The sequence below is a fragment of the Solea senegalensis genome, linkage group LG17 (genome assembly GCF_019176455.1).
Source record: "Solea senegalensis isolate Sse05_10M linkage group LG17, IFAPA_SoseM_1, whole genome shotgun sequence".
Lineage (NCBI taxonomy): Eukaryota > Metazoa > Chordata > Actinopteri > Pleuronectiformes > Soleidae > Solea > Solea senegalensis.
The window spans coordinates 11,555,618-11,578,377 of record NC_058037.1 but is presented as its reverse complement, the minus strand read 5'-3'; the positions used below and the strand labels follow the sequence as shown (position 1 = coordinate 11,578,377).

Here is a 22,760-nt window from a genome sequence, read left to right as displayed (position 1 = left end):
AAGACAATACTACTTTTTTGTGTCCGATACTAGTATCACAAAATATCTACCGATACCGATATTAGTCAGATACACTCATTTTAGACCATTTTTGAACTATGGAGCTGTTAACAACACATTATTTGTGCTGAGTCATTTCAAAGATATAATTCTCCAACTCTGTAGAAAATATTGTTTCCCCAAAAAAGCAGAAATAAACAGCCCCAAACATGACTCGGCTAAAATGCTTTTGCTGATTTTTATTTACATTTTTACAGTCTGTGCGGCCAGATACTGACCAATACTGATTCCCATCCCTAAAAGAACGGAAAAATGCTAATTAGTTCAAGTGTTCTTTTTAATAAAAGGCATTTTTGTGAATTTTTCTCAAACAAAGAAAAAACAAAGTATATTTGGCTTGTGGACAGAAACAGCATTTAGAAGATGTAATTTTGTGGGTTTTGGAAACGCTGAGCCACAGTTTTCCCCCCTTTTCCTGATCGTTTTTATCGAGTAATCTACAAATGAATCAGTAAAGAAAACTATTGTCAGTTGCAGCTCAAACACAATGCACGGCTAAAGTACTTTAAAGTAAAGTGTGTTACATAATAGTCGTTCATGAATCAGTCCCAGGCTGTTCAAGGTTTGACGGATTCAGTATGCAATATTGTGACCATTTAAGACACTCTCGTCCTCCTTGCACTGCCACTCTCTGTGGTTGCTTGTGGTGTTCTTGCTGAATGGTATGTGAAATAATCTGTGGGCTGTATTGATTTCCACCGAGACTATCTGCAAAACCAGAGCCCTAAATCCATCATTATACTGCATGCTGAAGAAGAGAGAGGGAAAAAAGTCTACGCTTCTCTGTGTGTGTGTGTGTGTGTGGCTGCTGTGCTGTGCATGTTTTTGTTTATAGACACTGAAAGCCAATGTTTCACTGTCTTATATGGCATTAAAAACTGCTCTGGGTCTGCTGATAAGAGACTCAAAGTTGCCTGGGGAGACCGAAAAAAAAGTTGACTAACAACACTTTTAGATGATCCCATGGGTGTTATATAATAGATGGAGTATTTGGATTCGGTCAAGAAAGGAAAAGAAAGTATGCTTGTGGTAAAAGTACTGTACTATAATATTCAGCAAAGAGGTAAAGGTAGGTCACAATATTAACTCTAAGATTTAACTCCAGCACATGGATTTGTATGTCATTTTCTTCATTCTGGGCTCCTCACCTTGTTGCCGTGGCAGCACAGAGGTATCAGACTTTGCACAAAGGAAGTGAGTTGTACGGGAAACAGCCCCACCAACAAATCCAGCTCTAATCTGCCTCACACCAGTGTTGGCCTGACTGACAAGCCCTTGAAAGGTTTTTTTAAATAGTCTTACCACTTTTCATCAAAACCTTTTAGATTATTCTGTCCGGTGATGTTGCATAACGGTCAGAATTCCTTCTTCTGGTAATGAAGCGTGACTTTACAGTTCACCATCACCGAGGATGACTTCCTTAATGCTCCAGGGAAGATGATGAGGAGGAGGAGGAGGAGAAAGAGGATAATAATGTAATTAACAGTTTAGCTTCCAGCTATATTTTACACTGCCATGTGTTTGCTTTTACCTGAGCTTTGTGTTTTGGTGCACGTGTGTGTGTGTTTAACCTACTTTCCTGGCAAGTTTTAGAAGATTTTTCTTGTTGAATCTGGAGTAAGTTTGTTTCTTTGTTGTTAATTGTTTACACGTGAGCGCAGAGTGAATGCAGCTTCAGCCACTCCTATTTTCTTCTGGTGTATCAGCTGTGGCCTCTAGGTCATGCGCGCCACTGTTGTTGTGGTGTTTTTGCACACAAAGCAGTTTTCACTGGCTATCAAACTTAATTATCCCTGTACAATATGACCGCACTGGAACGTAGGTGGATTATTGGGGCACACTGGTTCCTCAACATCCCCGTAACTGAGTGAAAGGTATTGTAAACTTGACCATCTTGCCGCTCCCACCTCTTCTCTACCTCCCTCCTCATTGTATCTGCAGGATGATTTATTGCTGAGCCCATAAAGGATTCTGTTCTCCCTGCGACGCCACAGTGAACCGGCTCCGCCGCGCTTCTGTTATTACTAATATATAAATCACCTCCTGACTGTTTTTTTTACTGCCAGTGAAGCAGATCTGCTGAATAGTGCATGCAGATGAACACATATGTCAGGCATGAAGGCCCCAGTTGATGTCATTTGATCTGTGGACACCAGATCCAGATCCGTGATCCTGTTTTCACACCATTGCGGGGGATAATGAGCTCACCTCTTGTCCTGCTGAAAGAATGCATGAGCCCGATGGAACAATATTGCTGTGAAATAGTCATTGTGTTGATTCAAACCATGCAAATATGCATGATTCGTTTGCAAAATATCACTCAGGAGACAATTCAGCCTCAGGACTATTGATTTCTATATATAATTTGAGTGTGTGATTCACTTGTTCATCCCTGACAGGGCTCCGTGCCGGTTCTGGTTTCAGAAAAGCAGAAAAGTTGGTTCTCAGCTGGAACCAAAAAAACTGTGTTTTTTTCTAGTGAACCGTGACATCATCAGTGGGCGTGTCATATTTTGGGTTGAGAAGACGAGCAGAAAGTAGAGGAGATTTTGCCGGTGTTGCGTTGTGTGGCTGTCTGAAAGCTTGTGAGCTTGTGATCCTTTAGCGACAAATAGATGCAATAAAACAGAAAAAAACACTTCTAAGTGAATACTACTGAATATTTTCCTACTTACCCTGATGTTTCATTAGGAATAATGGCAGAGATGGTAAAGTGGATGATGTCATTAAAAGGCAACCAAATCCTTGAATAGAAATATGAATTCCTGTGGATTTAAAGAGAAACATGTTGGCTGATTTAAGTTACACTACACTCCAAAATATAACATGTTAGTCATGCTGTTTTTCAATAATTGAATCCAGACATGTTACACGTACCTTTAACTCAGCACTAAATCTAAAATGTGAAAATGTCAGGTAACGCCAGTCAAACAGTATAACTGTAGATCGACTGCTCAGCTTTTGTGCCTTTGCTATATCTACCTAGGTTAGTGAAGGCCCCACCGACATAGACGTTATGGTTCTGACTATGGTTTGTTTTTTGCAATCCTTTTCACGCCTCTGTGCTTTAAAGCTATTATGTTTTCAGGTTGTCTGTCCACCAGTAAGATTGTGTTTGTGAACCTAAAACTCCGTTTTATTTCACACATTTTTTTTTGTGCACTGCTGTACTGTTGCTGTCAGCTTGCAATAGACTGTAACTCGTTGTCAGCAAATGAAAACTCATCGGATCAGTGAATTGAGACACTGCTGACACACTGCAATAAAAGATAAGGCTTCACAGAGTCTCTTATCTTTCTGGAGCTAAGATAAGTGCTAAGAAAATATATATATATATATATATAAATACTGCAAAGTTTGGTTTATGTGCCTCTGGTGATGATAGCTGAAGCCAGAGATTCTCCACGGCCGCCTGTCTGTCTTCCTCGCGAAAGCAATAGCTCAAAAACACTGTGGGCGATTTTTCGGCAAATTCAGTACAACGGGTCACCAAACTCAATTTTGGTGGTCAGAGGTTAAATTTACTGTGACCTTGCATAATGTCATTTTTGGTCCAGTGAACACAATATTTCCTTAATGGAAGCTGATTGTGGTCAAGGATCAAACTCAGTGTTAACTTGCAAAAGAAACATAGTTGCTGTTGTTGTTTTTGCCATTACTCAAAAAAGATTCCTTTGTACCTTGTTTTATATTCTTTGAAGGTTATACTGCTTTCTTTTCTAGTTCTCCTGCTTGTTTTCTTCTGAAGACACGTACCAGATTGAAGCAGTTGTCTTTGAATCTTTTAATGTTTCACATTAATTCTTCTCTTGTAACCTCGTTCTCTTGAAGGATTGCACTCGCACTCCGTTTTGTTCGCTCTATACTGTCTGATGTGTTTTGCTCTAGTTAGCCGCAATTCTTATTCTGAGCTTGTGAGACCGTTCGGTCTGTGGCGATGACGATGACGTGCAGATAAGATGCATGAAGATTACATAAAAAGAAAATATCCTTTTGTTCTTGTCTGGTTGATGCAATAACAGAATAAAAAATGCAACAGCACTATTTGGCTGGCATATTAAAACATTAAAATGATGCAAGCCTTCATGCTTTTCCTTCATCTCTCTTTTCTTTGCAATTCATTTTCATTTTTTTGTTTTGCTTTTTGTCAACCCGGATATATTTATTCTATAAATTCTTATGGACAAAAATCAGTAATAAACACAATATGTTGCCGTGTGTAGGCCACAAAGGCTCAAAGCACTTTTACTTCTAAACAGGTGAAGCTAAAATATGATAAAACACCGAAATTAAAGCACGAGCGATGCTAATATCACAGATTAAATGCTATTTGTGTTGTCGGTTTTTTGCTCTACAAAAGTAAAGTTGCGAAGAACACCGCTTGATATCCTGAGCCGAGGAAGAAATCTGCCAGGGTGCGAGGAAAATCAAGTTTTATGTGAGAGAGGGAGCGAGGGTGACAGAGCACTCAGTCAGGTTTCAGGACTGATTCAGTTTTCGGTTCAGTGAAGGTTTTCATTCTCTTACTATATTTACACGTGCTGGTGATCGTCGTCTGGCTCCAGTCCAGAGGATCTGAATCACTGCAATATGTACGTTCATGCAGTCCATTGATGTCCGAGTGTGAGTAGATATCGAACCGAGCTCCATTCAGCGGAACCTCTAGAGCTGAGTGTGCACTGTATGTATGTCATTGAATTATTGATCACTGATGGTTTTTTTTTTCATTCATTTGTCTTTGATTCATCTGGGTTCTGAGAGTGAAATATCATCACAAAGGAAGAAAGGTGAAATTAAGTCAATATCACTTTTAAAACCAATGAATTCATTCCATTTTGAAAGATTAAACAAATCCAGAGTTGAGATACGAGGTCGAGCATTGTTATTATTCATGTTCTCAAAATGAATTAGTACATTAATAAGGCAGAGGACATACTGTTCATCTACGTCTTATCAAAGAGTGGCTACCATTCTCTTTGTTTGTTTGTTTTTTTTAATCTTTTTTTCATTTTGTAATGCATTTTTCATTCTCCACCTTTTCTCTCCTCGTACAAACGTTTTCACGTTCGACCTTCTCCCTGCTGCAACTTCAGAGCTACTTCCAATGTACTCACTCGTCCTCTGCTGCCTTCCCTCTGCCTGACATGCACATTATATAAATGTATGATGTTATATTATATAGATGAAAACATACACATGTGTTTTCAAAAGCCCTGTTTTATGGAAATAACCCTGGAAATAAATCCGCTTCAAAGTTGAACGATTTTATTCATCTTAGTTGCAACCTAGTCAAGTAATAAGACCATGTATTCATGCTGTAATACATTATTAATTCACTCGCAGTCATTTCCATACATGTAGTATAGTTCATTTTTTGCTTTTTTTCCAGATATGCAAAAGCTGTGATTTGCATACAATAGTGAATTTATTTTGCCTACAAAGCTTAAATGAGCTTTTCTTGTCATTAAAAGGTGTGTGTGTGGCTGTGTTTGCAGTGCATGTTAATGTTCAAGTAACTAATTAGAGTCAGTGACGCTTTTATAGTTTTTATTTCAGATTGTCTTTAACCGTGACCTTAGTGAGGAGATGGCAGTTCAGAAAACATCCATTTTCAGAAATATCATTTAGAATATATGGACGTCATGTGTGTTTTTTTTTCCAAAATTTAAGCAGGAGAAACCTTCCGCTTGTATTTACAATATTTTAAACCTTGTTTTAGGGTCAGGATTATCCTCCAGTTATACTCTGTGGCTGCACCAGGGTAAGATATTGTAAAATATAAGAATAACACTTCTGTTGAAGTTCTTACCAGTCTGCTTTTCAACTCTGAAGGCTGTTGGGTTTCTCGTGGTAGTGCCCCGCCCACTCCTGTCATCCTGCTCCTCTTTCTCCTCTCTTTGCATCTCCAGCCATCTTTCTTCACCTCCCTCTGGCATCACCCTCTCATCTGTCCACCTGTCCTCTGCCTGGTTGTCTGTATCTGCAAACAGAGTAGAGGAGCAGAATATGGAAATATTGTTCAAAAGAGAAGGCAGCTAAGGGCAGTTTTATGGTGATCTGACGTCTTTGTGGAATTGAGTGGTGATCGCTGGGGTCTTTCATGTGGTATGTATGGAAAAACTACTACATACTGTGTGTGTGTATGTTGCCTTTGGTATCTTTTATTTGCGTGGCGATCAGGAAACAGGTTGGAATAATTGACCATCTGATTGTCATTCAATTTTTCATGCCGTCTTGCAGATAATTAAGAAAATGCTCATTTTCTTAACCCAAAGTGACAAATTCAGATCTAAAGCGTAGATTGAAAGAGCCGTTTTTATACAAGAAAAACGTTCCTTCAGTTCTACAAACTTGCCCGTCAGTGGTGTCTTCGATTGTGCTCGGCCTCGGTTTGATTCGACTGGGAGAGCTTTTCTCTTTTTTGCTTTAATAAAGAATTCCTTTCCTGAAAGGATTTGACTTTTAAATTCATGTTTGGCACTGAATGAGGTGTTGACCATTTCTCCACATTTCATGAAGTGAAGTCGAAGGTTGACAGATAAAAGCAGAAATACCTTCGACTCTGAATGATGGAGGAAAACAAAGGGGAAAACTTCACTATTTATTTATACAGCGCCATGTATCCATATCTGCGGCAAATTGAACGGCCGTGGTCATTTTTAATAATTAAGGTCCCTCATTTGTCGTCCTTCTGCTGGCATCACAAGCCCTTTGTTGTAGTGGTGATATGTGATCCAGATAATGTCAATGTGGAGACACTAGATACTCTTGTGACTGAGGGTTGGGAGAATTGGTGCTTGTAGTGCTGGTGATGATGGGGATTAAACCCAATGGAATTAAATGTCCTGCCAAGTTAAAAAGATGTCTGTGATATATGGACGTTAGGTGTGGTTTTGAGTTGCATGTCGACGATGTCCACAAGTGGGCTGAGCTTACTGATGGAGAATGAACTTGTGTACAGAGTTGACTGAGCTGAGGATGGATCCGCAGTGAATCAGACACAATTTCAGTTTCACGAGATTAAATCCCCGTCCTCTCTCCTTCCATCTGCTGTGTGTTTCTCCTGCATCAGAGCGGGGAAGGGAGTTTTCTCAGCCATGAAGCTTGGCAAGATCAAGAGCTCCAGAGACGATCACAAGAGAGGAGGTAAAACTGCAGACAATACTATGACACGTTCCACTAATTATCTAATTTCAACTTTTTATTTTATTTACATCTTAAAAGTTGGCTTGAGAAAAACGACACACTGAAACTTATTCCTCGAGGTTTTATCGATCAACATCGACCACAGCAACAAAAATGGTGTCCAGTTGTTGGCTGTTGGCACAGATTATCCTCTCCCGAGGAAATCTGGACACCAAATATTCAAAAACCTGCTAATAATTAACGTTAACATATTGTGTTTCCAACATGGACCACAAAAATGTAATGTCCCAAAACCCTTTAAGAAATCCAAGTGTTTGTTTTGACAGTTAAATACCTTCATTTAATTTGTCCAGATGAGCCCGCAGTCCTGGACATGGACGACCTGGACAGGAAGGCGATCCGTCTTGCTGGAACTCTGGAGCCGGACACCATCTCTCTGGCCTCTGTCACCGCGGTCACTACCAACGTGTCCAATAAGAGGTGTGATGTTAAACTGCGTGTATCTCACACTGCTGATGGCGACAAAGTCGGAGTAGAACTTAACAGTCATATAGAGCATTTCTTTCATTTAAACGTCCATGTGAGGGAATGGGATGACGAGAGTTTTGACGACCTCAGATTCATGCTGTTTATTACAGCTTGTGCCTGTGCTCACTGTCACTGCGCCATGGAAAAATCACTGATCTGTGTTTCTTCAGGTCAAAGCCAGATATCAAGATGGAACCGAGCTCTGGGCGACCAGTGGATTACCAGGTGTGTGTGTGTGTGTGCGTGTATTCGTGTTAGCATACTTGTGTGCCAAGAATTCTGCTTTCAAAACATACTTCCGTTATGAAGCCTCAAGTTTCTGAAACTTCAAAGACTTCACAGACGTCACCTCCTGCCGACAGGCACCTACTGGACAAAACTAGCTGTCGGTCACACTGGCATCCTCTCTATGTGCCCAACATTGTCATCTGTTTTCCTCCTAATGGGAACATAAATCCAGCTGCACCAGTACAAACTCCTCCTCATGACCCATGGCGCCCTCAATGTCCATGCCCTTTGCTGTATTATTATTATTATTATCATTGCACGCTGCAGAAGATGAGTGAGATTAAAATGTGACATTTCTTATTGAAGAAGAGCTGAAACTAGCAGTTGAGATCATTAAGGCGGCAGGAAAATCTTTACTGACATTATAAATCAAGTGAGACTCACTTTTCCATAGAGTTCTATTTGCAACTACAGGAGTCGCCCCCTGGTGGCTAACTGCTTCTTCTGTCCTATTTACAGTGTACGGTGTTAGCGTACCTTTGTACACTCTATATCTGCAGGGTAATGATGTATAACACATACTTTATTCGTATAGCAAAAGGAAGGAAAAAATACAGAAAGTGTATCTTCAATGTCCAAACAAATAATTCAGTGTATTACTGACGGATAAAAGTTAGATTTTGGAGGGAGTCACTTATTCTCCCTCTTGCTGATACAAGATCAATACCACACTTATACTTTAGTGTTAAGCACTGGGCTGGAGCCCGGAGGCGATTAGCTTAGCTTATCATTGAGACTGGGAGCTGGTGGAAATTGCTATCATGGCTTTTTTTTTAATTATTTTTTAAATCCACCACCCAGCATCTTTATAACACACTAATTAACATATTGGATTCTGTAATCTCACACTAACTCTTTCTTGGCAAACCGAGACAGCACAGGTGAAGACGCATGAACTGTTGCTCGGTCTGAGCTCCCTGAAAACCACAATATCATTTTGCCATTTATAACGTGTAGAGATGTCGCTTCTGACTCACTTCTACCATGAGTTTGTGTTCACTAATTTGACATAAACATGCTATGTTTTCTATATACAACCGAGGCTATTTTAATAGTGTATTTACTGCTGGTTGACTCACTGTTCGTTGACTTGTTTTGACGGTCAGTCAGATCCGATGTGCTAACGTTTCTCTCTCTTCAGATCAGCATCACAATCATCGAGGCTCGGCAGCTCATAGGCCTCAACATGGACCCTGTGGTGTGTGTGGAGGTTGGCGATGACAAGAAGTACACGTCGATGAAGGAGTCCACCAACTGCCCGTACTACAATGAGGTGAGACTTTTTAAAAATCCATACGTGATAAATACATCATTTATGCCAGAATAAAAAAATATTTCCTAATGTATCATCTTTAAATCTGTAATCTATCTATTCTTTTCTAAATTCACTTCTTTTGTGTCAAAAAGAGAGAGAAATATTGAATGGTGTTTCCCAAACCTCTGTCTGACATAATTAAATGTCTTGCTTTTTCCAAAAAACAAATATATTCTGTTCATATATTCACGGAGCAGCAAAGACACCTGAAAAGGAAAGAAAATCTCATTTAATGAAAGCAATAATGAAGCAGATTTGGAATAGATTTAAATAATGAAAACAAAATAAAATCCAGCACTGCACATGTACACTGTACAAAAGCACAGAAAAGTGACCGTGTTCTGTAAAATAATCCCACATTTGACTCCATAACTCTGCAGCAGTAATAACAGTTTGACTGTTATGTGAAGGGAATAATTCATAGAATTATCAGCCGACGTGTAGCACCTCTGGCAGATGAAATGTTCCTGGGCAGCACAGGGATCTCTCTCGTTGTTAGACAGCCTTGGTGGGATCCATGCAGACGTCAGCCTCAGGGCCATATTCTGCAGGGAGTGAAGTGGCAGTCTGTCGTCTGTCTGCTATCGATTTGTTCTCTTTGTCTCAACCCCCCCCCCGTGGATAGGGAAAAAGTGGGAACCAGAATAGAGGAGATAAAAGTCCAATAGGCTCTTTGTCCTCACACTGAGACGCCGATAGTTCAGGATTCTTTCGGGGTCTGATAAATACAAATGAATGGCTTGTTAGTGCCTGCGGCTGCAAGACATACTAGTTACTTTTTTCTATTCAGGTTAGAACGAGAAGGAACTTGTTATGAGAAAGAAGTGACTGACATGAACATCCACAGCCACATGCTGACTACATCTTAAATAATTAAAGTACACATAATTAAGTCACACATTTGAGGACTTGACTTAGACTTGACAAAAATGACTCGAAATAACTTAAATAATATTGAGGAGTTAACATTACAATTTGACTTCTGAAAAAACACGGGAAAGCATTGGGTGTCTGCTTTTGCGGCCTTGCGTGCAAACCTGGCAACCGAGCGACACCAACAACACAATGTGAAATTCCATTCAACACTTCAAATCACACAAAGGAATTTTAATCCAAATTCCAATAGTTGGTTATGATTAGTGTGCGAAACGTGTCTTTTTTTTTTGCCTTATATTTGAAATGCATCTCCATGGTTTAATGTAAGTCAGTATTCTTTACATTTTAGGCTCTGTGGTTTTATTTATTTTCAGTTTATTGATGTCATAATTCAGTTGTGTGGGACCATGACTCAGTCCTTACATTGTATGAGTAATACAGTGTTTTCTTGGCAGATAAAGCTTTAGCATTTCAAAATGACTGCCCTTTTTTAACATATTTACATCTTCATCTTCTACATCCATGCGACTTGACTTGTAACTTGCTTGATTTAAAGCAGAGACTCGACGTGACTCGTTCGATTCTTGCAAGAATGACTTGGTTGAGACTTGCGCGTTGTCTGTGTGACTTACTCCCATCTATAAGTAATTATATTAAATATAAACACACCAAAAGCACTTTGATGAAGATGTAAAAGTCTCTCCTTTTTGCCGTGAATAGGCTGGAGCTATATCCGTTTAAAGTTCTTCTGTTTGGTTTTTTTTTTCTCTGCACATTATCAGATAAAACTCACACTGCCCTACAAAGCCAGCTGATCCCCTGTGAGGCCGATGTGTTGAATGAAACGTATTACATTTCCATTCACTGCCTCACATCCTCACTTGAACTCTGCATTTGTTTTTTTTTTTATCTAGAAACGATTGTTTTGGCTTATTTATTTATCTTTTCACTCCCACAGCTCTTGTGTTTTCTAATGAAGTGGAGGTCAGAGACTATATTGTAACGGACAAACTTTTTCTCCACCCACAGTATTTTGTCTTTGACTTCCACGTCCCCCCCGACGTCATGTTTGACAAGATCATCAAGCTCTCTGTGAGTAATGTGCAACGCAGGATAAACAGACCCTCTTCTTCACGTTTGAGTGTTTTAATATAAAGATTGAGAATATATTTCATTAACGAGGACTCATGCTTGAGCAGTTTGATATGAAACTGAAAGTGATGTGCGTTTGTGGGAAGAAGATGGAAAGCCATAAAAGAATATGGCAGCTTACTGCATTAATGAGGTGAATTATTGATCCCTCAGAGCCACTAGTTGTGTTAAATGTAAAAGGAAAGATATAAAAAGATATTAAGCATCTTAAGTATGATTTATGATGATATCCTTTTATGCAGTGATTGCTTGGGAATGTGTATTTTATTCTCTGTACTCTGCGTTCTTAGGTGATTCACTCGAAAAATCTTCTCCGGAGTGGGACCTTGGTGGGAACTTTTAAGATGGATGTCGGAACTGTTTACTCTCAGCCCGGTAAACAACAAGCCGGATTTTCGTGACGAGAATATTATCATATCACAGGCAATAACGTTACATGTGCACATGGCTTTTGATTTGTCTTTTTTTTAAAGTTCATTGAAAAGGTACAGTGTGGAGCGACATCTATTGGTGGAGCATGTGTATATCTCTGACTTCACTGTTTATAAAACAACATCTGCGCCTGATGTAAACATGAAAACAACGACTCATATAAGTCATAGTGTACTCAAAAAACATGAAAATGATTTGTTATTATTGACAGAACACCAGTTCTACCACAAGTGGGCCATCCTGTCGGATCCAAATGACATCACGGCCGGATGCAAGGGATATATAAAGTGTGACATCGCCGTGGTTGGAAAGGGTGACAACATCAAGACTCCACACAAGGCCAATGAGACCGATGAGGACGACATAGAGGGGTAATGGACCGTCAGTGATCGGACAGCATCGATTTGTGAAAGATTTGAACTTTCTTTCTGTTTTCTTTCAACTTTACTTGACATATATAGTATATATAAGGGTGTAACAGTAGACTATAAGAGGAAATTTGAACGGCACTGAATTAAAATGAGTTATTTTCTGGTAAAAAATGGTTGTGTTTGGTAGGTGATACAAATCCCTATCTCCCAATGATAGTTACTTTTGTCTCGTGTCTTCCAGGAACCTCTTGCTCCCAGAGGGAATCCCCGCAGAGAGGCAGTGGGCGAGGTTTTACGTGAAGATCTACCGAGCTGAGGGACTTCCCAAGATGAACACCAGCTTAATGGCAAATGTGAAAAAGGCCATCATAGGAGAGAACAGAGACCTGGTGGACCCGTATGTTCAAGTGCAATACGCAGGGCAGAAGGTAAGTCCCTCCACGTCTTGCATTCCGCTGCTATTCATTGCTACTTCTACCAGCTGTTATTACTCCCTCAGGTGTGAGAACTCCTCTTTTAGGACCTCGTTTTGTGTTTCATAACGCATTAGTACAGAATACGTGTGGGTAAATATACTGGTTTTAATATTGGCTTATTATCGAGAAACCATTGTTTACTTTTAATTTAACTCATTTAAAACGATTCAACTCTTGGTTTAAATTATTCAATAAGATCAGGTACCCGAAGGTTTAGAAGCACTGATTTAATTAATTGTTACTGTTAATCTAATATAATCACTGACACTCCTCCTGAATAAATGAAGTAATTCACTTTAAATCCTGATGTTTCCCAGTTTGCTGCAGGTCAGATTTGAGGTAGTATACCCACTCTAACGTTAAGGCCGTATCAGTAACGATCAGATCAAGACTAGAGCCACAGTATTTATTGTTACTTTCCAGCACTATATAAGCTCAGTGTTATTCCTTTATCGTGTGTCCCCAGGGGAAGACTTCAGTCCAGAAGAGCAGTTATGAACCAATCTGGAACGAGCAGGTCATCTTCACTGAGCTCTTCCCTCCACTCTGCAAACGCCTGAAGGTCCAGATCCGCGACTCGGATAAGGTCAACGACGTTGCCATAGGAACCCACTTTATTGACTTGCGCAAGATATCCAATGATGGTGATAAAGGTGGGTCAAGCATGCGGGGGGCAGCAGTTTGTCTTTTCGCCATTGATTAGCTGCTGGGCACGATCATTGGTCAGGAGTTAACTTGTTAATATTTTACTGTATGTTGTAATTAGCAGAGCCAGATGTGAATCAAACCTCGTGACCCCGGCTGACCTCGTGATAATAGCTGTACCAATGTAATTTAACGGCACTCAAATTGACTTATAATCTAGACATAAATGATCACGATGCGCAGAAGATTCTGTTTTCAAATGAATAACCAGTGACATGTGTTTGAGTGAAAAAGTGTTGAGCACGGCCTCTGAGCTCCATATTTGTGGATAATATTATAGTGTATGTATATTACTGCCTATAAACTATGACCTTTAACATTACAACAATCTATCTGCTGTAATAATGAGGAGAAAAGAGTGGAAATAAAACTGTACAGCACAAAGTTGTACAAACTAAAAGACCTAAGGAGAAGTTCTGCTGGATGAAATTACTTTCTCTAACTTGTATTGGCACAGCTGGCTCTGATGAAAAGTCAGGCAAGATTTGGAAGTAGTTATAAATCATAAGGACTGAAATATTGACTCAAAATCCCCAGAAGGAATTTGAATGGCATTTAATTCTGTGCATTTATCCGAACAAACCCTACTTTGTTCTTTTTCCTTTTCTGTTTATTACCTTGCCGTCTCCTTCTTATGGTGCCATTTCCCAGGGTTCCTGCCCACCTTCGGCCCAGCCTGGGTCAACATGTACGGCTCCACGCGTCAGTACACACTGATGGACGAGCACCAGGACCTGAATGACGGACTCGGGGAAGGTGTGTCCTTCAGAGCACGGCTCCTGCTCTCCATCGCCGTGGAGATCCTCGACATCAGCTCGCCCGAGATCCTCAGCTCCACGGACGTTCAGGTGGAGATGGTTTCCAACATCTCAGAGGTGAGAAGTCCTGAGTGATCGAAAAAGAAAAGAAAATAGTTTTCATGTTAAATTGTCAAAGAACAGCTGTTATCTTTGACCTTTTCTCAACTTCCTGACCTTACAATAAACAGTGCACCAGCATATGTTCAGGTTAACTGCTCTCCAGGGAAATCAGGAACATCAGATGTCATGCTTCAAGGCAAGTTTGCCGGCAATTCAATTGAGGCTCCTGGCTGTTTAGTGTGCAAACGTCTCCCCCAGGATTCTCAGTCACTAATTGCAGCATTGGTGCGTGCACTTGTCAGATACTTTTTTTTATTTGGAGGAGTTAGATTACAGATTTCAATAAATCCATGCAAATAAAGTATGTAAATTTGCTCCATCGCTTCTTGTCACCGTTTATTTATCACACTCAGTAAGGTGTGTGAGCGAATCATTCACCCGAGAAGTGAATTTGTTGTCTGGTGTCCAAATTTCTCCTGGTTCTTGGTGAATATATAACTTTAATGCCAGACTTTAGATGATACAGATTAAGGTCATACATTTATATTGTATTTTCAGCAACCAGGCCACGATATGATCTTCTCGCTGTTCAAAGCTTTTTATATGAAATTTAAGTTTAAAGTAGGGGCTTCAGTCGTCTCTCTGATGCTAGCCCTGAAGGTAAACTAATTTTTGGTTAAGGAAATTCTCATTCCCTTAATATGATAATGTTCCCAGTTAAAGCTAAAGGTTTTAAGAACGGCAACAAACTTCTCTTTTTAATTATAGATAAGGTGCTCCTGACGTCACTCGTGTTAAAATCCTGTTCAAATGCAGATTCGCATAGTCGTTTGTCAGAGAGTCGAAGTCTCCTGTGACGATGTAAAAATCTACCGCATGGATATTTACTTAATAATGAATAACACATGCTGCATCTGAGCCAGGTTTGGAAAGTGTTTTTGAGAGACTGCTCCAAATAGAACCAATTGTATGATTAATATATTTTTTCAATAACAATCAAATAAATGATTAAATGTGTGGCACGCTGAACTAATTAGCTCAGTAAATCAGAGACTGCTTATGAATAGTGGGAGTACACGCTCTGTATAAGGAGCTCCTACAGTTATTGTTCCGTAGACACAGACAATAAAATCTTCCATTTTTTCCTCTCACTCCATCAGAGCGCCACGGGTAAAATGGAAGAGTTCTTCGTCTTCGGTTCCTTCCTGGAGGCCACCATGATCGACAGGAAGATTGGTGACAAACCGATAAGTTTTGAAATCACCATAGGTAAACACAAGACTATGTTTTTAACCCTTTAAAATTCACCTGTACTCTGTTAGGTTGCAGTAAAACAATCCATTTCGAGACCGAAATAGTGGTTTACTGCAGCCCCCGCACACCTGAACGTCCCGTAATTGTCTACCTTCTGACAGGTAACTATGGCAACCAGATAGATGGCGTAAACAAGCCCTCGTCGGTGAGGAGGAAGAAAAAAGACACGGAGAACGAAGAGGAGGAGAGCGAGCTCATCCAGAACTCCAGCGAGGACGAGGCCGAGGAGGACGCGGACCTCGTCTCCGTGTCCACCACCCCACCGATGAAGCCCGTCATCACCGACAGGTCAGAAACCAAATGGTGTTTTGCAGTTATAGGTAATTACTAATAATTAGCTGTAACAGGAAGGCAATTAGACAATTTACAATGACGATAAGGGTCTGTAAAATAATTCTGTGTCAGTCATTTTGTTTTTTACTTAACAGGAATTACTTCCATCTTCCCTACTTTGAAAAGAAGCCCTGCATCTACATCAAAAGCTGGTGGCAGGACCAAAGACGACGGCTCTACAACTCCAACATGATGGATAAGATTGCTGACAAGCTGGTCAGTGTGCACATTTGTTTCCAGTGACAGCTGACGAGGCGTTAAACCTGATGTGCTGCGTCATCAACAAATGAATCTGATGATAAATGATCGCAGTCACTCATGATAATAAAACCCAAGTTAAGTGAGTAGCAAGTACAGGAGCTTTAGCTGCTTTTATTGCCTCCACTGCTGGGTGCAAACAAAAGGTATTTGGTAAAAGACACTGTGGCTATAAATCACCTTGAAGCAACTAACTAACAACTTGTTTTATGCTAAGTTCCAGTTTGTGTGTGTGTGTGTTTTTCTGCAGGAGGAGGGTTTGAACGATGTGCAGGAGGTCATTAAGACGGAGAAAGCCTTCCCAGAGCGCAGGCTCAGGGGCGTGCTGGAGGAGCTGAGTGTTGGTTGCAGGCGAGCTACTTAATAATATTCACTGTCAAGGTCTTTTATCATAACTGACGATGAGACTAAGGCAGAGATTTTCCTCTGTACAGCGGGAGTTGTAAAATAGCAGTGAGGGCCAAATAATTGTGATGGCTTTTCAATGAAAGCTTCTTTCACTTAAAAGATACGAGCTGAAACTACAGCAGCTCTCTGCACTGAAGTGTCCCTAAACCTGAGTCACTGCAGTTGTCATGGTGAAAGAATCACAGAACAGCAGTGTCCCATTTTTTTATGCGCTGTTTTGGGAAACTGTTAGTGAGTTCTCAGTTCAGTGATTGTATGTATGATGACAGAAGACCAACGTTAAATATTAGCGATTCAATTTTTAAAGAACGTTTGTGTTTCACGCTTAATATTCTCTGGTCATTTTCAGCCGCTTTGTGACCCTGGCTAACAAGGACATAGGCCAGTCAGGCAGAACCAAACTGGATCGGGAACGACTCAAGTCCTGCATGAGGGAAATGGTAGGATTTGTTTTTCACAAATAAGGCGGAGAAAGGAGAGGTTGAAGGAACCGTGGGGAAATAAAAGGGAAAGAGGAGAAGAAAGCATCAAATGCTGTTTCTCAGAGTCCCCAAACACTTGTAGTAAAAGCTGACAGGAGCTTATCTATATGTATATATATATATGCAGATAATTCCATACATTCACAATGCTAACTCATTTAACTATGCCAGAAAAAGAGTAAAAGAAACAGTTGTAATACAGCGATAACATCAAATAACCCTGTTACAGAATATCTGTTGCAAACTGAACTACCTGGAAAAGTTTTGGATGCATGAACAAGACCCTGAATATACAGTAGGCACAGAATACTGTATGTGTGTGAGAGCTCGTTATCACTGACCTCTGCTCCTTCAGGACAGCATGGGTCAGCAGGCCAAGCAGATCCGGACCCAGGTGAAGAAGAACACCGTCCGAGACAAGCTCAAGCTGGCGCAGAACTTCCTGCAGAAGCTCCGCTTCCTCGCGGATGAGGTAGATACACTTAAAACTCTCAAAAATGTGCACCATATGATACCAATACAAACGTCAGTGGTCTTACCGTACGTCTGCTGTCTTCGATGTCCAGCCTCAGCACAGTATCCCGGATGTTTTCGTGTGGATGATGAGCAACCACAAGCGCATCGCGTATGCCCGCATTCCCTCCAAGGACATCCTGTACTCCATGGTGGATGAAGAAACTGGTAAAGACTGCAGTAAAGTCAAAGCTGTCTTCCTCAAGGTATGATCATACTCTTTGCTGTCACTGAGAAGAGATGAGTCATTAGAGGGTGGAAATCAATTGAAACATTAATGTTTAAGCATTAGGTTCAATGATCGGCTTATGGTAATAACACCAAAGATATCATGCAAGGCACAAAGCTTCAATTATTGAGTCCTTTTTCTGTTCTGTGTCCACAGCTGCCCGGTAAGAAGGGCTTCGGTCCCGCAGGCTGGACCGTTCAGGCTAAGCTGGAGCTGTATCTGTGGCTGGGCCTCAATAAGCAAAGAAAGGACTTCCTCAGCGGTCTGCCAAATGGTTTTGAAGAAATGAAATCTGCTAAAGCTGGCCTCAGTCTCCACACCATGCCTCCTGTCAGCCTTGTTTACAACAGTGAGTACCGCCAACACCTACTTGAGCTGAGTGACAGTATATGGCACATTAACATTCACTAAATGCTAAAGATACTACACCGGGAATTGATGAGCCGTTAAAGTTTACTGCCATTTAGTAGAAACTAGGAAGTTTTAAGTGTGCTTTTACTTTAATGTTTATGAGTCTCTTTAATGCTCAAGGTTTTCTATTTGGTGAAAAATGAAATATAAAATACTGGCTTACTCACACAGACGCTGTAACGTTGTGGTGTACTTTTCTACCTTGACGTGTACCCCACAGTGAAGCAGGTGTTTCAGCTGCGAGCACACATGTACCAGGCCCGCAGCCTGTTTGCCGCCGACAGCAGTGGACTCTCGGATCCCTTCGCTCGGGTCTTCTTCTCCACACACAGCCAGGTCACTGAGGTGAGACCAATACTCTCATTACGTCCAACACTCACCGTACAGTGAACAACGAAACTCTCTGTATGGGTTTGCTGTGTTCTTCAGGTCCTCAGCGAAACTCTGTGTCCAACCTGGGACCAGCTGCTGGTGTTTGACGACGTGGAGCTGTTCGGCGAGGCCAGCGAGCTGAGGGACGATCCGCCGATCATCGTGGTCGAAATCTACGACCAGGACACTGTGGTAGGATCCTGTGCCACGCAAATGAATGAAGGCAACATTAGAGAAAGTGTTGGGGGAAAAAAACCTAAAAGTGCTTTGCTTCTCTATCCCTCGTCTCCTGTCCACCTTTGTCTCACTCATCCATCATGTCCGTCTCATTAACTCTGACTCGCTCATGCTTTCCTGCCCACTAATTAGAGTGTGAATCTATACGTATTTCGACGCCTGTGTGAATTAGAAGCTTTAATAACTACTTTTGGCTGTCTTGGCGTGAGATGTGTGGTTCATATATCTGCTAATGAGTTCGGGAGATTTAGGAAAAGTTCCTCCATAACTTTCCCCCATGTCTTATATAACAATGAAAAGTGGCACTAACAGTGATGCAGTGGAGAAAAAAGTACTTCACTATACTTTATATATTTATTTAATACTATATTGAATGAAAGGGTTAGGGTTATGAGTGCCTCTCTTTGACTCCCCTCTTTTGTTGTAGTAGTAATACTTAAAAAAAAATCCCTTATTTGTTGAGAAAATTCGAATTTTCTTTTTTTTTTTTTTTTAAACCACGCATCATGCCCCTCTCACTGTCTTGTGTCCGACTCCCTTCCCTTGTTCCCCCTGACTGTCACAAACGCCTGCTGTCACAATGTGGTGTTCAGGGCAAGGCAGAGTTCATCGGTCGGACCTTCGCGAAGCCCACCATCAAGATGTGTGAGGAGCACTACGGCCCCCCGAGGTTCCCGCCGCAGCTGGAGTACTACCAGGTTTACAGAGGCAACTGCACCGCTGGGGAACTGCTGGCCGCCTTCGAGCTGCTGCAGGTACGATACGCAAGAACACGCTCACTTGGACTTTGACGGACTGCACCTGCACACTCACACGTGCAACATTATAACAGTAAAATGAATCAAACATATACTTTAGATATTGTGGTAACACTTTACATTACAGTACAGTAACCACATGGTAATTAGAAAGAAAGAAAGACCATATTTTTTATGATGCAATTTCCAGCTTAGCCATAACAGTGGTTGGTAATGATAATGTAACACCATGTTATTTTCAAAGTTATAACAATATATAGTTTGGCCATTAGAATTAGTATAAGCAACACCTAACTATAAATAATAATAATAATTGATAAATACCATGTTGTAAAGTTAAAACATATCATCCTGTATGTCCAACACATTTTCCATAGTTACAATCAAGTTATTGGTGATTACTGCAGTATAGGCTGGTATTACCATTATAGTACCTTCCCATTACGAAAGTATTACAATACTAATACCATATTGTTACTGTACTGTGATGCAAATTGTTGCCTGTTTCAAAAAGATCTCTCGCTCTCTCCTTTTATAGCTAATCTGCTTTGCCTTTTTGCGCCTATCTTCCTCCGTCACTTAACCCACGCGCTCCTCTCTCGCTTCTGCTTTACCCTCGCTCCACATTTCACTCGTTCTGTTGTGTGACCATTTCCCTTCACATGCTCTACCACCATCACATCTATTCCCTCCCTGCATCTCCTCCTGCTTCCTACAGATTCCTTTCAATATGGAGGAGATAAGGCGAGCTCTCATCGCCGTCCATAACTTTGCTGTACCTCAAATCAAGGTGCTCTTTTCATTCTCCTCTCATCCCTAAGTGCGTCTTATTCTGTGACTTCTCTACTGCAGTAACTGTCTTTACCCTCTTCCGCCATGACATTAAACTTTCACTTTTTCTGCATTTCCTGGAGCCGTGACAACCTGGAATTATGAGATTTTCCTCCCTTATAGATTGGTCAAGGAGGCAGAGCTGACCTTCCTCCCCTTGAGGGACCGACAGACTCTGAGCACGGGCCCATTATCGCTGTGCCGTTGGGCATCCGGCCTGTCCTGAGCCGCTACCGCATTGAGGTAACCCTGTGACAAGGGACTCTTGTCTTTTCACCTCTAAAACATTATCTTTCCTCACTGGTAGGCCACTGTTTTTCTCCGGTTCAGGTTTTGTTCTGGGGGTTACGAGACCTGAAGAGGATTAACTTGGCTCAGGTGGATCGGCCCCGCGTGGACATAGAATGTGCAGGTAAAGGCGTCCAATCTGCTCTCATCCAAAACTACAAGAAAAACCCAAACTTCAGCACCCTGGTCAAGTGGTTTGAAGTGGTGAGTACGACGATTAAAAAGTCATATTTTAGATGTAACAGCCACATTGTTGTAGTAAAACTTACCTTATTCTGTCGTCAGGACCTGCCAGAAAATGAGCTCCTGCACCCTCCTCTCAACATCCGGGTGGTGGACTGCCGGGCGTTTGGCCGCTACATCCTGGTGGGGTCACACGCCGTCACCACCCTGAGACGTTTCATCTACAGCACCCCAGATAAAACATCCAACAACTGGGCCACTGCAGGTGCCGACACTCACTGGCAATAGTACATTCATTAGTTGGCAAGGAGATGAAAAACTGTGATGTTTGTGTGCACTCTGCAATCTGTATTTCGTTTTCCTATCAAACCATGAGCAAAACAATGTTTGCAAATAACTTCTAGACGCTGGTTTAACCTTTCCAAATGCCAGCTGGTTGAACATCCATAAAGGTTTAGATCATTAAAAGATGCAGAATGTCAAAAGAGGTTTAAAACAATCTTTTACAGTTTCAATTTTTTATATTTCTGACCCAGCTCTCTGCTCACTAAAGAGTGGATTTCCATTCCCTTTTTTTTTTTTAACTCTGCTGATTTCTCTGCTTGCTTTTCCACTTTCCACTCCATCCTCCCTCCACCTATCCTCTCTTCCTCTCTTCCATGTCATCGGCTGTTCTCTCTGCTCCTTCCTCCTGCCGCCATCCCTTTAACCTTCCGGCCTCGCTCCAGCTAAGCTAATGAATGGCTACATGGTCCTTACAAACGGCGGCTCCCAGCCTCGCTCCTCACCCAGCCTTTCCTCCCGCACCCCCTCTCACCCCACAGGTGACATCATAGTGAACATGGACACGGAGCCTCTGGTTCGCAAGATGGACACAGTTGTCAAGTTAGATGCTGTAAGCTCGTCTTTTATACATAATGTACTGTAAAGCACTGTGTGTTTATATAGACTCTCTGGCCACTTTATGATGTACACAGAACACATAATGAAGTGTCTACTGTGGTCCAGTTACTGTTGTCTTTCTATTATTATTATTTTAAACTAGTTTATGTTATTCTTCTCTGGCATCAACAAGGAATTCTTCCTGGGAAATCTCTGGTTAATATGTGAAAAAATATTTAATAAGATCCCCTTTCTGAAGCTTGGTTTGTGCAGCTGAACAGGTGTTGTTATTAGTGGCTGGTGAGTGCATGCAGATGCTGGGAGCAGCAGCTTTATGTCCAGTCCTTTTTTCTTTCTTTTTTTAACCTGTCTCTTGACACGTGTCACCCCTACCTGCATCGTCCACTGCGTCTAACTACCCTTGTGTTGTTTTGTGTAACGCCTGCCGTCATAGACGTCCGACGCCGTCGTCAAAGTTGACATGGTAAGTATAAGCAACGTTGGCAGCGAATACATGTGCTTGCGTTACTCGTGGCTCAGGGAGAATATGATTGAACCGGAGCTACGTCAGATCACTCACAAGCGTCTGACCGTTTTTTTTTTTTTGTTGGTTTTTTAACAGACTGAGGAGGAGAGTGACAAGAAGAAGAAAAAGAAGAAGAAGAAGAAAGGAGAAGTCGAGGAAGAGGAAGAGACAGACGAGCGAATGCTCGACTGGTGGTCCAAATATTTCGCCTCGATAGAGACACTGAAGGAGGTTTGTTTAGTCGACCCAGGACTCTTCCTCACTTAAGAATCCTATCAGGCTTGCTCTTATTTTTCCTGCTTCTTCTTCTTTTCTTCAGAAACTCAGAGCCCAGGAGGCAGCTCAGGCCGAGGCAGAGGAGAGGGAGGACCTGGAGATAGCAGCAGAGGCAGCAGGTATCGAAATCCCCCCCAAATCAAACAGGCTGTTACAACAGTATGCCTCTGTGTTTACTGCTGCTGTGCTGTGTTTTTAGTTAATGGCCTTCACAGTGAAGAATATGCAATATCAGCTATAATATCAACAA

At 41.3% G+C, this 22,760-nt stretch overlaps 1 protein-coding gene across 1 annotated transcript in view; it reads left to right on the top strand.

Moving 5' to 3' along the window:
• Positions 1–22,760, top strand: part of otofa (otoferlin a) — a 62,533-nt gene that overhangs the window by 31,216 nt on the left and 8,557 nt on the right. The window contains exons 6-34 of the mRNA XM_044048777.1: positions 7,133–7,206; positions 7,560–7,686; positions 7,905–7,959; positions 9,164–9,295; positions 11,243–11,305; positions 11,656–11,740; positions 12,009–12,168; positions 12,410–12,596; positions 13,111–13,297; positions 14,001–14,224; positions 15,370–15,478; positions 15,625–15,811; positions 15,952–16,072; positions 16,365–16,465; positions 16,872–16,962; positions 17,360–17,476; positions 17,571–17,723; positions 17,903–18,095; positions 18,378–18,502; positions 18,587–18,721; positions 19,360–19,521; positions 20,243–20,314; positions 20,479–20,598; positions 20,686–20,847; positions 20,929–21,091; positions 21,555–21,721; positions 22,163–22,192; positions 22,331–22,465; positions 22,554–22,629. Coding sequence (XP_043904712.1) covers positions 7,133–7,206; positions 7,560–7,686; positions 7,905–7,959; positions 9,164–9,295; positions 11,243–11,305; positions 11,656–11,740; positions 12,009–12,168; positions 12,410–12,596; positions 13,111–13,297; positions 14,001–14,224; positions 15,370–15,478; positions 15,625–15,811; positions 15,952–16,072; positions 16,365–16,465; positions 16,872–16,962; positions 17,360–17,476; positions 17,571–17,723; positions 17,903–18,095; positions 18,378–18,502; positions 18,587–18,721; positions 19,360–19,521; positions 20,243–20,314; positions 20,479–20,598; positions 20,686–20,847; positions 20,929–21,091; positions 21,555–21,721; positions 22,163–22,192; positions 22,331–22,465; positions 22,554–22,629 — 3,713 coding nt within the window. The remainder of the gene's footprint in view (positions 1–7,132; positions 7,207–7,559; positions 7,687–7,904; positions 7,960–9,163; positions 9,296–11,242; positions 11,306–11,655; positions 11,741–12,008; positions 12,169–12,409; positions 12,597–13,110; positions 13,298–14,000; positions 14,225–15,369; positions 15,479–15,624; positions 15,812–15,951; positions 16,073–16,364; positions 16,466–16,871; positions 16,963–17,359; positions 17,477–17,570; positions 17,724–17,902; positions 18,096–18,377; positions 18,503–18,586; positions 18,722–19,359; positions 19,522–20,242; positions 20,315–20,478; positions 20,599–20,685; positions 20,848–20,928; positions 21,092–21,554; positions 21,722–22,162; positions 22,193–22,330; positions 22,466–22,553; positions 22,630–22,760) is intronic.